Source organism: the organism of the source record quoted next, unplaced genomic scaffold, assembly GCF_019419815.1.
Source record: "Pyrus x bretschneideri cultivar Hongxiangsu unplaced genomic scaffold, Pyrus_bretschneideri_v1 Contig103, whole genome shotgun sequence".
Lineage (NCBI taxonomy): Eukaryota > Viridiplantae > Streptophyta > Magnoliopsida > Rosales > Rosaceae > Pyrus > Pyrus x bretschneideri.
This window is the reverse complement of record NW_025999395.1, coordinates 66708-82606: the sequence shown is the minus strand read 5'-3', so window position 1 is coordinate 82606 and position 15899 is coordinate 66708. Positions and strand designations below refer to the sequence as shown.

Genomic DNA, 15899 nt, shown 5'->3' with positions numbered 1-15899 from the left:
TTTAAAATCCTTTCCCTTTTCCTTGCCGTGAGATTCTTTCTCATTCTTCCCAAAATCAGTCACAAATCTTGTTTCCTTTAATTCTTGGTCAAAGGCACATTCCTGATTTCTTTTTCCCTTTCTTGCCGTGAGTTTAATTCCTTTTCTCTCCCAAAATCTGCAAGATTATGTCACGATCCCTTTCTTAAAAGTCTTAGCCGCACCTATACATTCCCTTTCACTCAAAAATCTGCAAGTTTAATTGCACTTTCCCCTTCTTTTCCTCCCTTTGCCGCAAGACTTAGCCTTTTTCCTTAATTCCTTATTTCAATTACCTATTCTAAAGGGATTTAACTTAATTCCTGATTCTTAGAATTGATTTGGGGGAATTAAACACTTACTTATTTCCTATGCAAGCCTTGTCGTGCCTTAATAAAGGGTTTGAGGGTCAGATTAGGGGAGATTCACCATTCGACATCCCGTGGACACAATTCTATACCTTGCCGCAGCTTCCTTCTAAACCCTTGACAATTTCTGACCTTTCACAACCCCTTGCCGCACCACCACTCATCTATACACATCCTTAGACCCTTGTGCCGCAGCAATTAGAAGAGGAAGGAGGCCTTGAACGTTTCATGCTTGCAGATTGGGGTGTTCTTAGGTGTACTTCGTTCTTGTTTTCAATGTTTACTTTGTTATTACTTTCTGAGTTTGCTGTAATCATGAGTGGCTAAACCCCTAATTAGTTAGGGGAAAGTTTGAAGCCATGAACATGTTTGAGATATGAATTGATTTCTTCCAATTGTGATTTGTTAAGTTGTGATTGCAATTCAATTATCTATTTTATTCAAAACTTGTTCTTGTATGTTGATTAAGGATGCATACTTAGTTTTCATGCATGAACTTGATGCTAGTTTATAAATGAGTTTCACCTAATCGTCACAAGTTTATAAACATGAGTAGTGAAGGTTGCTAGTCACAACCGCGTTAATTGAATTCTTGGCAAGAGTATCATGCATTCATAGTTACAATTGCCTCGTCAACACTTATGATTTTCATAGAGCATAATGATCTCTCACTGTATCTCTTCTATGCATTCATGTTGAGGACCGTTGGAGAATAATTTGAATTGTTGCATGCATCATCCAATTCAATGACATAAGGAAATCTGAGGGTTAATTAGTGCATCACGGTTAACTTGGGGTGTTGAGCATCATAGTTAGTGAAAAGCAATTGGAAAATCGATTCATATACAAATGTGTCATGTGTGGAGAATGGACCTCTAACTAATCCATCCATCATCTTGTTTCCAAAAAATTCGTTTTACAATCTGCCTAGTTTTATAACTTGTTTTGTTATTTCAATTTTCGTTAAATCAAAACCCCCCCCCCCCTTTACTTTCTTGTTTTATAGTCTTTAGAATCTGTTTAGTTTGTGTTTTAAAGTGTTTTGAATCAAACCATAATCTTAAATTCGTCCAAAATTGTGCTTAGAGTCAGAAACTGCCTAGTTAGTGTTTTTAGGCAGTTTTGAGTCTTTTGAACTTGTTTCGAGACCCTTGAGTCTTTGTGAACGTTTTCAACTTTGTTTTTATGTTTTTGAGTCAGTTTAGAGGTTTTAGCAAGCCCTCCTAATCCCCGGTCCAGAACGATCCCTACTTGCATCCTTACTACAATTTGACAACAAGAGGGTTAATTTGTGTGCTTAACTATTTTCGCATCAAATTTTTGCGCCGTTGCCGGGGATTAGCAACTTTGCTAATCCCTCGTTAATTCTTTTATTTCTTTTTCATATATTTTCGTTTTAGTTACTAACCTTATTTTTGTTCTTGTTTCTAGGTCCTAGTTTATGACTAGGAGTTCAAAACCTGTTCGTAAGCACATCCTTGACTTTGACGACGATTTTGAGCGGACCTTGAGGAAGCAAAAGAATCAACAAAACCCTAACCCACCGTCTTTTAGCTCTACATCCGAGTTTGACGAAGGAGGTGAGGAAGGAGAGGCCACGACACAGTTTGTGGAGGAAGTACAAACCATGGTCGTGGACAATCGAACCATCAAAGAGCTCTCTGCCTTAGGTATGGACAATGCCGTTCCTTTATGCATACAATACCCCGCGGCAGCTCAAGGTAAGACGGATGAATTTAAACTTAAGTCTAGTTTATTACATCATATTCATAAATTCCATGGGCTGTCCATGGAAGATCCTAACAAACATCTTAAGGAATTTGAAGTAGTTTGCTCAAGTATGACACCCATCAACGTGGATGAGAGTATTTTGAAGATGAAGGCCTTTCCATTCTCCCTCGTGGACAAGGCCAAAGATTGGTTGTATGAATTGGCCCCCGGAACTGTCAATTCTTGGGAAAGTATGAAACGTGCATTCTTAGAGAAATTCTTTCCCACTGCAAAGATCATTCTCTTAAGGAAACGGATTAGTGGCATCCAACAAAATCAAGGTGAGTCGTTTCCATCTTATTATGAACGTTTTAAATCACTTGTTGCTTCATGTCCACAACATCAAATGAAGGAGGAGCTGCTCATTCAATATTTCTACGAGGGACTCCTTCCCATGGAACGTCAAATGCTAGATGCCTCGACGGGTGGTGCATTAGTGGACAAGACTCCGGTGGATGCCAAAACTCTAATTGCAAACCGAGCACACAATGCTCAACAATATGAAGGTGTTGGCCAAAGAGAGGGGCCACGGCAACAAAGTGTAAATGAGGTAAGTGCAATTTCTGACATTCAATCACAATTGGCTAATCTTACTTCTCTTGTGTCTCAGGTTGTCAAGGGGTCAAAACCATAAGAAAACCAAGTGTGTGGCGTGTGTTCAATGCAGGGGCATCCATCCGAGACATGCCCTCAGTTGATAGAGAATGGAGGATGGGAATCTGGCAATGCCATTGGTTTCCAAGGCCAAAACCAACCCAAATATGATCCGTACTCCAACACCTACAACCCCGGGTGGAGAGATCACCCTAATTTCAAGTGGAGAGAGCCCCAACAATCTGCACAACAAAGGGGATTTCAACAAAATCCCCCTGGGTTTCCACAGCCATACCAATCCAACCAGCCACCATCGTCCCAAAACAACTCAAGTTCGTCTTTTGATAATTCTCAAGTTATTCAATTGCTAACTACATTGGCGCAGGGGCAAGAAAAACAAACAAAAGACATGCACAATTACGCCAATGAGGTGCAAAATCAAGCTCGAGAGGTGACTGAGTTGAAGAGACAAGTGGGACAAATGGCTGAATTCATGGGGCAATTTAGTAGAGAACAAGGTAAGTTACCAAGTTCAACGCAGGTGAATCCGAAAGGTGGATTCGAATCTGCAAAAGCCATAAGTTTGCGAAGTGGGAAGCAAGTTGGATCTGACCATGGACCATCCAAACCACGTTCCAATGAGGAGGAAGAGTTGAGAATCGAAGAAGAGGAACAAAGCCTACCCACGGCAAAGGTGGAAACACCTTTGCCGCAGGCCTTGAATGATTCTAAGACCTCAAATCGGTCCATTAAAGGTAAAAACGTGTCAAGTTCAGTTCCCACTAATGTTTTTCCTTCGAATGTGCCTTTTCCTAGCAGGTTCATGCAAACCAAGAAAGAGGAAGCAGAAAAGGACATTCTCGAGACGTTTCGGAAAGTTCAAGTCAATATCCCTCTCTTGGATGCAATCAAGCAAGTCCCGAGGTACGCCAAGTTCTTGAAGGAACTTTGCACTAATAAGAGGAAGATTTCGACCAAGGAGGTTGTAAAAGTGGGTGAAAACGTCTCAGCCATCTTGCAAAGGAAACTGCCCCCTAAATGCAAGGATTCGGGTAGTTTTACAATTCCATGTGTCATTGGTAACACTCGTTTTGAATCTGCCATGTTAGATTTAGGTGCATCAATAAACGTCATGCCATATTCAATTTATGCATCTATGAATCTAGGAGCATTGAAAAACGATGGTGTTATTATACAATTGGCCGATAGATCTAATGCCTATCCAAAGGGAGTTTTGGAAGATGTTTTAGTGTAGGTCAATCATTTAATCTTTCTGACGGATTTCTATGTGCTTGAAATGGATGAATCAAACCATGCCCTTTCATTGCCCATCCTCCTTGGATGCCCATTCATGAAAACTGCTCGTACGCGGATTGACGTATATAATGGCACTTTGACAATGGAATTTGATGGGGAAGTTATTAATTTCAATCTTTCTGATTCTATGAAGTACCCTAGTGAGAATCATTCGTGTTTTGCTATTGATATAATTGACTCTTTGGCGCAGGACCATTTGGACAATTTGAAAGACGATGCACTTGAATTGGTCATTGCACAAGGAAGGGACATGCAAAACATCGAAACAACCACCAAGGAACCCCACGGCATGCATGAGGAATCCTTGGTCGTGGCCCCTAGTGAGGATATGATTGAGATGGTGGCTGCCCTCGAGTCATTGCCATCACAATCAGGTAAGTTTTTGGACCCTATTTTAAGTTCTGTTTCAGCTAATAAAATGCCTCCCTCAGTTGTCCAGCCACCTACACTTGAACTTAAGCCGTTGCCTAGTCACTTGAAGTACGTGTTCTTGGGCGAGGATGAGACATTGCCCGTCATCATCTCATCCTCACTCACGGCACAAGAGGAGAACAAATTGGTGCGAGTGCTTAAAGAATACAAAACGGCAATTGGATGGACTTTGGCCGACATAAAGGGAATCAGCCCTACTATGTGCATGCATCGCATACTTCTAGAGGAGAGGTCCAAAACATCTCGAGAGGCTCAACGCCGTCTCAACCCTCCGATGATGGAAGTAGTGAAGAAAGAGGTAATCAAATTACTTGATTGTGGAGTGATTTATCCTATTTCTGATAGCAGGTGGGTTTCGCCCGTGCAATGCGTTCCAAAGAAATCCGGAGTGACCGTGGTTGCAAATGTCAAGAATGAGCTTGTTCCTACGCGCATTCAAACTGGTTGGAGGGTGTGCATCAACTATAGGAAGCTAAATGCCACCACAAGGAAGGACCACTTCCCATTGCCGTTCATTGACCAAATGCTTGAAAGGTTAGCGGGTTATACTTTCTATTGTTTTCTTGATGGTTACTCTGGTTATAATCAAATTGTCATAGCACCCGAGGACCAAGAAAAAACAACTTTCACATGCCCTTTTGGTACATTTGCATATCGTCGCATGCCTTTTGGTTTATGTAATGCACCTGCCACATTTCAAAGATGCATGATGAGTATATTTTCTGATTATGTTGAGAAAATCATTGAAGTTTTTATGGATGATTTCAGCGTCTTTGGTGATTCTTTTGATGGTTGCTTGCATAATCTTAGTTTGATTCTAAAACGTTGTGTTGAAACTAACCTTGTTCTTAATTGGGAAAAGTGTCATTTCATGGTTAAACAAGGTATAGTTTTAGGTCATATCATCTCTGAAAACGGCATTGAAGTTGATAAATCCAAAATAGATCTTGTACGTCACTTACCCTCTCCGACTTCGGTTAGAGAGGTTCGTTCTTTTCTTGGCCATGCAGGATTCTATCGTAGGTTTATCAAAGATTTCTCAAAAGTTGCACAACCTCTTTGCCGTCTCCTACAAAAAGAAGTGGCATTTGAATTCACCAAGGAATGCACGGCTTCATTCAATCAACTCAAGGAGTTGTTGACCACCGCATCAATCATTGTTCCACCTGATTGGAGCCTCCCTTTTAAGTTAATGTGTGACGCATCTGATTATGCTCTAGGGGCTGTTTTAGGGCAAAGGAAAGACAAGAGGCCGCATGTCATCTACTATGCCTCACAGACATTGAATGATGCCCAACTGAATTATTCCACAACCGAAAAAGAACTCTTGGCTGTTGTATTTGCATTAGATAAGTTTAGATCATATCTTCTTGGTACTAAAGTAATTGTTTTCACTGACCATGCAGCCTTGAAGTATCTTCTCACCAAAAAGGAGGCCAAGCCAAGGCTCATTCGTTGGATGCTCCTACTTCAAGAGTTGGATCTTGAAATTCGGGACAAGAAAGGATGTGAAAACGTGGTGGCTGACCACCTCAGCCGAATGGTGGGTAAAGAAGAGTCCATTCCCATCTCAGAAACATTTCCGGATGAGCAACTTCTGTCCATTGAGGTAAGAACCCCTTGGTATGCCGATTTGGTCAATTTCTTGGTGTCTAAGCAAGTTCCTAGTACCCTAAGCAAGTTCCAACGTGATAAACTTGTTCATGATGCACGTTTTTATGTTTGGGATGATCCATATTTGTGGAAATTCTGCCCAGATCAGATTGTGCGTAGATGTGTGCATGAATCTGAGTTTAATTCCATTCTTACATTCTGCCATACTTATGCATGTGGGGGACATTTTGGCACCCAAAGGACAGCCCTAAAGGTGTTACAATCTGGATTTTATTGGCCTAATCTCTTTAAAGATGCTAAAATGTTTTGTTTAACATGTGATAAGTGTCAAATAACAGGTAACATAGGGCCTAAGGACCAAATGCCGCAGCAATCTCTCTCCTTTGTGGAAATTTTTGATGTTTGGGGTATCGATTTCATGGGCCCATTTCCTCCATCTTTTGGTTTCACTTACATCTTGCTAGCTGTCGATTATGTTTCCAAATGGGTGGAAGCCAAAGCCACCCGTACTAACGATTCTAAGGTTGTTGCAGATTTTGTGAAATCTAATATTTTTGCAAGGTTTGGGATGCCACGACTTTTAATCAGTTATGGGGGTTCTCACTTTTGTAACCGCACCATTGAAGCTTTGCTCAAGAAGTACAACGTTACGCATAAGGTTTCAACACCTTATCACCCTCAAACTAATGGGCAAGCTAAGGTTTCAAATAGGGAGATCAAACAAGTCCTCGAGAAAACCGTGGGACCCTCAAGAAGAGATTGGAGTTTGCGCTTGGACGATGCATTGTGGGCCTATCGTACGGCTTACAAAACTCCCCTTGGCATGTCACATTTTCGGCTTATCTATGGTAAGCCATGTCATTTGCCCGTTGAGTTAGAGCACAAGGCACATTGGGTTGTGAAAACCTTCAATATGGACATAGATGCTGCTGGAGTTCATAGGAAGCTCCAGTTAGATGAACTTGAGGAGATTAGGAACGAGGCTTACGAGAATGCTCGCATCTATAAAGACAAGACGAAGGCTTATCATGATAAGATGCTTCGTACCAAAACGTTCTCCAAAGGGCAGAAAGTGTTGCTTTTTGATTCAAGACTTCGGTTATTCCCTGGTAAGTTACGTTCCAAATGGATTGGACCTCTTGTTGTTACTAATGTTTTTCCTCATGGTGCAGTCTAAGTCCAAAGCTTAAAAAGTGGCCACGAGTTCAAGGTAAATGGGCATCGATTGAAGCCTTATTACACTCTGTTTGAGGAGCATGTCATGGAGGAAACACCCCTCCATGCCGTGGCCTCCCCTGAAGCTTGATGGAGGTGTTCGTCCGGCTGCACGACGTTAAAGCAAGCGCTTCTTGGGAGGCAACCCATGCGTTCGACAAAGGAAGAGCTTAAACATCGCTTCACATCCAGATTTGTGTTCCTCAACTCTTCTCTTTGTTATTTATATTCTGTTATTTGTGCTCAGTTTGTTGATTTGTTTGTTTATGTGTTTGCATGTTAGTTTATGCTTGAAACATTGAGGACAATGTTTGATTTAAGTGTGGGGGGGTGAACAATCTGTTTTTGTTTGAAATTCGTGGGAGTTATTCACCTATCACTTATAATGTTGTTTCTTGCTGTTTTAAGTGTTTTTAGAGTGTTTTAGTGTGTTTTATGATGTCTTGAAGTAAAACTCCGAAAATGTGATAAAAATTTGAAAAATTGTTTTGAAAAACCCAAAAAGAGTTGTTTTTGTGTGTTTGTTTGTGTCTTAGGGTACCTTCCAACACAATGATGAGGATTCGGTTTGTAATTACATTGCTGTTAAAGAGAGTTATAAACATGGATGAAAGTTTGATTTACTCTTTGGGTTATGCTTGATTGTGGTTATAATTTATGAATTCACATGCAATCATAAAGGAAGAATCAGTTTTTGTAACATGCTTGAAGGAAGGAACTCATAATAACGCTACATCCCTGTGAGACTCGAGCCATTACCTTCTTTGGAGAGTTATAATATGTGATTCTTTGTTTTCTAAAGTTGTTGCATGATCTCATTATTCCTTGCTTGGTTGCTACATAGAATGCAATTGTATCATGATAGAACTAAATGCTAGAACTTATACCCGTTTCATTCAAAGCATGACATTGAATTGCATAACACATATCAAGATGAAGTTGTGTAGTTGCCACCATAGCCAAATAGCCTTACTTCCCATATTTCGTATATTTTGTAAGTTTTAACCCCGTTGAGCCTTGTTTAGCCTTTATTCTTTGTTAACCCACATTATCCTCACCTAGCCTAGTTTAGGACAGTCCACACCCTTGTTCTTAAAAGAGAGTGAGCATGACTTAAATGAATTCCTTTTGAGTTACATTATGCAAGAAAATGAATGTGGGGGAGGGAATGTTTGTTCTTAAGTTTATATGTATGTTTTGAGATTCAAAAGAAAAGAAGAAGTTGTGAAAAACGTATGAAAAAGAAAAACAGAAAAAGAAAAGAAAGAAAGAAAGGAAAAAGAGCTTGAAAAGATGTAAGAATGAGTGATTAAGTGTTGAATGTTGAAGAAAAGGGTCCAAAACACCAAATCTGGCCCTAAATTGTCTAAATTTTCCCTTTTTGTTCAAAAGTTGAGTTTTCATTCAAAAGTGAATTCTAAGTTGATTCAAATGCTTTGCTCACTATTTCTTTAAGAACTTTTATTTTCCATATCCCTTCTTTGTTAGCCAAACACCTTTAGCCCCGTTTCAACCCTTATGCTTCAATCTTGATCGTTATGTGTTCAATAATGTGGAGTTTGGAATTGATATGAGCATATGGTGTCAATGGTTCTTGCATCTAAGTAGTAGCATTCCTTTCATGAGATCATATTCATACATTCACTTATAACTCCAGAAAAGTGCTTTCTTTGTTAAAACATATGTGATTATTAGCTTTCATATCTACATTAATCTTCTCACATATAACTAGTATAGGGAGTGTAGTTAGAAAATCTGAGTGAAAAATTGAGTGCATATCTAGTAAGGACTTGAGGGAATTCTCTAAGGCATGTTGCTACATTCAAAATGTTGTTTTAATCGATCAATTGTGAACTAGTAAGTAGTGACTGTGATTAAGTATGTGCTCAAGTGTAAAGATGACCAAAATCTGTGGGAATGATGATTTTTAACATGTCATGTGCATTGGAAATCCCTGAGGCAAATGTTGGAAGGTTTAGGTTGTGTTTTGTTCGTTTTGTCTCGTTTCGTGTTCCTTTGTTTGTTTTGTTTTGCTCGAGGACTAGCAAAAGCTAAGTGTGGGGGAATTTGATAGGAGCATATTTAGGTGACTTAGTTGGCTTGTTCTTGTGCATTTACGTTGTTATTTCTTAGTTCTTTAAGTCTTTTAAGCCATTTTCGTATGTTTTCAGGTTCTAAGGGCTAAAGGAGCAAAGAAGTGCATTTTGGAGTCTTTTGGAGCACTTTTGGGCTAAAGATGGATAGCTTCTGCTTGGAGCCAAAGTGTTGGACGAAATTGAAGACCAAGTGAGCCTAGAATCGAAGGAAGAAGGAGGAATCAAGAATTGGAAACCAGTTTCCATTATTGGGAGTTTCCATTTGTGAAGGTGTCCATTTTTGAAGTTTCCAAATAATGTTGGTTGCTTAAATCACATGTTCTAAAAGCCCTAGACATGTCCTAAATTGTGCCGCACCTTACCTTCCTTTTCTCTCCAAATTTCTGGCTTTAAAATCCTTTCCCTTTTCCTTGCCGTGAGATTCTTTCTCATTCTTCCCAAAATCAGTCACAAATCTTGTTTCCTTTAATTCTTGGTCAAAGGCATATTCCTGATTTCTTTTTCCCTTTCTTGCCGTGAGTTTAATTCCTTTTCTCTCCCAAAATCTGCAAGATTATGTCACGATCCCTTTCTTAAAAGTTTTAGCCGCACCTATACATTCCCTTTCACTCAAAAATCTGCAAGTTTAATTGCACTTTCCCCTTCTTTTCCTCCCTTTGCCGCAAGACTTAGCCTTTTTCCTTAATTCCTTATTTCAATTACCTATTCTAAAGGGATTTAACTTAATTCCTGATTCTTAGAATTGATTTGGGGGAATTAAACACTTACTTATTTCCTATGCAAGCCTTGCCGTGCCTTAATAAAGGGTTTGAGGGTCAGATTAGGGGAGATTCACCATTCGACATCCCTTGGACACAATTGTATACCTTGCCGCAGCTTCCTTCTAAACCCTTGACAATTTCTGACCTTTCACAACCCCTTGCCGCACCACCACTCATCTATACACATCCTTAGACCCTTGTGCCGCAGCAATTAGAAGAGGAAGGAGGCCTTGAACGTTTCATGCTTGCAGATTGGGGCGTTCTTAGGTGTACTTCGTTCTTGTTTTCAATGTTTACTTTGTTATTACTTTCTGAGTTTGCTGTAATCATGAGTGGCTAAACCCCTAATTAGTTAGGGGAAAGTTTGAAGCCATGAACATGTTTGAGATATGAATTGATTTCTTCCAATTATGATTTGTTAAGTTGTGATTGCAATTCAATTATCTGTTTTATTCAAAACTTGTTCTTGTATGTTGATTAAGGATGCATACTTAGTTTTCATGCATGAACTTGATGCTAGTTTATAAATGAGTTTCACCTAATCGTCACAAGTTTATAAACATGAGTAGTGAAGGTTGCTAGTCACAACCGCGTTAATTGAATTCTTGGCTAGAGTATCATGCATTCATAGTTACAATTGCCTCGTCAACACTTATGATTTTCATAGAGCATAATGATCTCTCACTGTATCTCTTCTATGCATTCATATTGAGGACCGTTGGAGAATAATTTGAATTGTTGCATGCATCATCCAATTCAATGACATAAGGAAATCTGAGGGTTAATTAGTGCATCACGGTTAACTTGGGGTGTTGAGCATCATAGTTAGTGAAAAGCAATTGGAAAATCGATTCATATACAAATGTGTCATGTGTGGAGAATGGACCTCTAACTAATCCATCCATCATCTTGTTTCCAAAAAATTCGTTTTACAATCTGCCTAGTTTTATAACTTGTTTTGTTATTTCAATTTTCGTCAAATCAAAACCCCCCCTTTACTTTCTTGTTTTATAGTGTTTAGAATCTGTTTAGTTTGTGTTTTAAAGTGTTTTGAATCAAACCATAATCTTAAATTCGTCCAAAATTGTGCTTAGAGTCAGAAACTGCCTAGTTAGTGTTTTTAGGCAATTTTGAGTCTTTTGAACTTGTTTCGAGACCTTTGAGTCTTTGTGAACGTTTTCAACTTTGTTTTTATGTTTTTGAGTCAGTTTAGAGGTTTTAGCAAGCCCTCCTAATCCCCGGTCCAGAACAATCCCTACTTGCATCCTTACTACAATTTGACAACAAGAGGGTTAATTTGTGTGCTTAACTATTTTCGCATCACTTATGTATTTTAGGACACAAACCAAAGATCCCTTGCACTATCCTAGTCCTTGCCGCATATATCCTTACCCTTTTCCTCCAAAATCTGCCATATATCTTCTTTCCCTTTTATTCTAGTCAATGCCGCAACTTTCCTTCCCTTTTCCATTAGAATTCTGATTTGTTACCCTTTTTCCTTGAGGATTTGGAGCTAAAAACCTTCCCAAATTAATTACTTATTGCCTTAACCTTTCTTCCTCTATATATACATAATCTGCCGCACTTATGGGGGATTCTAGACAGCCATACACATCCATACGAATTTTCTCTCATTCTCTACATTCATTGTTGGAGCGTTTCTAGGTGTATTCAATCTTTGTTTTCAATGTTTAATTTATATTCTCTTTGTTGTGTTGTAAACATGAGGAAATAATTTTGTTTTGGCTAGAGGAGACTTTGAAACCATGATTATATTTGCAATATGAATTGATTAATTCCAGTTGTGATTTCATAAATTGTGAATGCAATTTACTTAACCGTTTGATGGATAACTTATTCTTGTTTGTTGATTAAGGGTGCACACTTAATTTGCATGCTTGAATTTGGTGCTAGAATATAAGGGAGTTTCACATAATCGTTACAAACTTATATTCACAAGTAGTTAAGGTTGTTTTCACAATCATGTTAAGTAAATTCCTAGCATGAGTATCATGATGTCATAGTTACAAGTGCTTTGTCAATTCTTATGATTTTCATTGAACGTAATGATCTTTGATTGTATCTCTATTATGATGTCATGTAGGGAACTTTTGAAGAATGCTTTGGGTTGTCGTATGATGTCATCCAATCCAATAACTTAAGGAAAATCTAAGGGTTAATTAGTGATGTCACGGTTAATCTGGGGTGTTGAGGTTCATGGTTTATCGAAAAGCAACTGGAAATCAATTTGTATGCAAGTGTGTCATGCGTGGAGAAGGACCCTCTAGCTAGCTAATCACCCATCCATATTCCCCAAATTCGTTCAAAACTTTGTCTAGTTTAGTTTCTATTTTGTTTTAATTCAAATTCGTCAAAACCAAAACCCCCCTTTGTTTTAAGTGTCAATTAGGTTAGAATCTGAGCTATTGTGTGTTTTTAAGTCTTTTGAGTCAAAACTAATTCAATTTTCGTCCAAAGTAAGTCTTAGAGTCTAGTTTGAGTCTTTTTGATTGTTTTGTGTTGTTTTGAGTCTTTTGAGTTTATTTTGAGTCATATAGGTTTAGTTAAGAGTCTTTGAGTTTGTTTAAGTGTTTTTAAGCATATTTTTGTATCTTTGAGTCAGTTTTCATTAGATTAGCAATCCCTCCTAATCCCCGGCCTAGAACGATCCCTACTTATATCTATACTACAATTGTCAAAAAGAGGGTTTAATTTGAGGGCTATTATATATCACATCATAATCCTACAATACAAATGACAAGGGTGGATTCGGCTATTTGGCTATGGTGGTGACTACTAAACAACTTCATCTTGTTATTTGCTATGCTAATCAATTTCATGCTTTGAATGAAATGGGTATGAGTTCTAGTATTTGGAACTATAGTGATAAAATGCATTCTAAGTAGCAAACCAAGCAAAGAATAATGAGATCATGCAACGACTTTAGAAAACAAGAAATCAAGATTAATAACTCTCCAAAGAACATTTAGGCTCAAGTCTCTCAGGGTTGTAGCGTTAGTTTGAGTTTCTTCCTTCAAGCATGTTACAAAAACTGATTTTTTTCTTTGTGATTACATGTGAATTCGTAAATGTCAACTACAACTAAGCATAAACCAAAGAGCATATCAAACTTCCATCTGTGTTTGTGATGTGAAAATTAACTTGACACACAAATTAAACCCTATTTGTGACAATTGTAGTAGATATGTAAGTAGGGATCGTTCTAGACCGGGGATTAACTAGGGATGCTAATCTATGTAAAAAAGACTCAAAAACACTAAACTAGACTCTATGGACTCAAAACTAACTTTAGACACTTAAAACGGCAACCAATACTCAAAAAGACTCAATTTTAGACTCAATAAGGGTTTTGGACGAAAATAGGACTTGACTTGACTCAAAAGACTCAAGGAAAACAAGTTTTGACTCAAATATGAAGACTAAATAACATGGGGATTGTTTTTGACGAATTTTAGACTCAAAACAAAAACTTTGTAGAAAACACTTTTGAACAACGAATTTAAGTAAAATAAATGGGTGGAAGGCTAGTTAGAGGGTCATTCTCCAACTAACCCTCAAGTTTTCCTTATTTCATTGGATTGAATGAAAACGCATTACAACCAAATTATCTTTCTCAAGTTCTTTATATGAGATGCATAACAAAGATACATATCAAAAGTCATTAAGTTTTGTGAAAACTATAAGCATTGACAAGGCATTCATCACTATGAAACGCATGAGACTCATACCAAGGATTTACTTAACGCGATTGTGACTAGCAACCTCCACTACTTGTGAATATAAGTGAATAACAATTACGTGAAACCCCCCTATACTCTAGCATCAAGTTTATGCATGCAAATTAAGTGTTAACCCCCAACCCACATACATAAACCAGTTTTGATAACTTAGATAAGCAAATCACATTCATGCCTTAAGAAATAATAACCGGACGTAATCAATTCATATAAAACATATAATCATGGCTTCAAATTCTTCTTTAACTAAAAAGAAGTTAGTTGCTCATGTTCGCAAAACAAAGATAATTAAATTTAAACATTGAACTAAGACTAAGGATAGAAAGAACCAAGAAAAACGCTCCACACTCCAATGGCATGCACGGTACTCCCTTGGATGGTAGATTGCACAAGTCCTCCTCTCCTTACTTCCTTGCTTGCGGCACTAGGGTGGTGTAGAATGGATTGTGGTGTTTGATGGATGAAAGTATGAATGAATGAATGAGTGAGTGGATGAATGAATGGTGCAGCATAGGGCTGTTTATATAGGCTAATTAGGCACACTTAGTGAAGGAAAAGGATTGCACAATCCCATTCAAAAAGGGTTAATTCAAGGCAGAAACCAAATGGAAATGGACTAGGTAATGCACGGCTAGGATTTAGGGAGTTCTAGAAGGCTTGGTGCGGCATGTTTATAGGGATGAGATAAGGTTTCTAGAAGGCATGGTTTAGGGCAGATTCCTAAACCTAAAGGGACAAGAACATATGATATAAGTGTAGGAGAAGGATTGCAATTCCTAAACCTACAAGGGATGGTGTTCATGCGGCATACACATGGATAATGCTTCTAGAAATTGAAATAGGTGTTCAAATATGTAATTAATTCCCTCTAATTAGCTAGGTTTAAGTCCTAACCTAATTTGGATAGGATAAGATAGGATAATGTTAGAGTTAGGAAAGGATAAGGTTTCTAGGATAGGATAAGATAAGGTTGGATAAGGTTCCTTGTTTCTTGCTTCTTCCTTATCTTCTTTGCATTTGGACTTCTTCCACCAGATTTGTAGCCTTTCCTAGCCCTTCTTGACTTCAATTTCATCCATCTTCTTTGCTCCATGGTTAAGCTATCCAATCCATGCCCAAAAATGCTCCAAATAGCCTCAAAATGCACTTTCTTGCTCCTTTTGCCATTAGGACCTAAATACATACGAAAATAACTTAAAAGACTGAAATAAATTGTAATTAACTCACTAAATGCAAGGAAACAACATAACTAAGTAGCATAAATATGCTCCTATCAGTTTGTAACTTTCTTTAATAGTCATGCAATTAAAAACCAAATCCTCATCATTGTGTTGGAAGGTACCCTAAGACACAAACAAACATAAAAACAAAAACAACTCTTTTTGGGTTTTTCAAACACTTTTTTTGATTTTTTTTTTCAAATTTTTCGGATTTTCTTATTAAGACACATAAAAATACTTCAAAACACACTAAAAACACTTAAAAACAGTGAAAAACAATTTTAGAAGTATAGGTGATAAAATCCAACGAATTTTCCTGCAAAAGCAATTTGTTTACCCCCCCCCCCCCAACACTTAAACCAAACATTGTGCTCAATGTTTTAAGCATAGATTCACAAGCAAATAAACAAATAACGCAAGTAACACATGACAAGCATGGCAAGGTAAAAGCAATAAAGAGTAGGGTTTAGGAACGCAAATCTGGTTGTGGAGCTAGAGTTCCATCGTCTCCTCGTTCGAACACATGGGTTGCCTCCCAAGAAGCGCTTGCTTTAACGTCTTCCAGCCGGACGATACCTCCTTTTGATCTTCACTAGGGCTCACGGCATGGAGGGGTATGTCCTCCACGGTATGCTCCTTGAAATTTGATAGGAGCATATTTAGGCGACTTAGTTAGCTTGTTTTTGTACATTTATGTTGTTAGTTCATAGTTATTTTAGTACTTTAAGCCATTTTC

General features: G+C 38.2%; 1 protein-coding gene across 1 annotated transcript in view; it reads left to right on the top strand.

The window, feature by feature from the left end:
- Positions 1 to 3633, top strand: part of LOC125470949 — a gene marked incomplete at its 3' end in the record, with an annotated part of 78412 nt that extends 74779 nt beyond the window's left edge. The window contains exon 2 of the mRNA XM_048570794.1: positions 3292 to 3633. Coding sequence (XP_048426751.1) covers positions 3292 to 3633 — 342 coding nt within the window. The remainder of the gene's footprint in view (positions 1 to 3291) is intronic.
- Positions 3634 to 15899: the final 12266 nt, after the last annotated feature.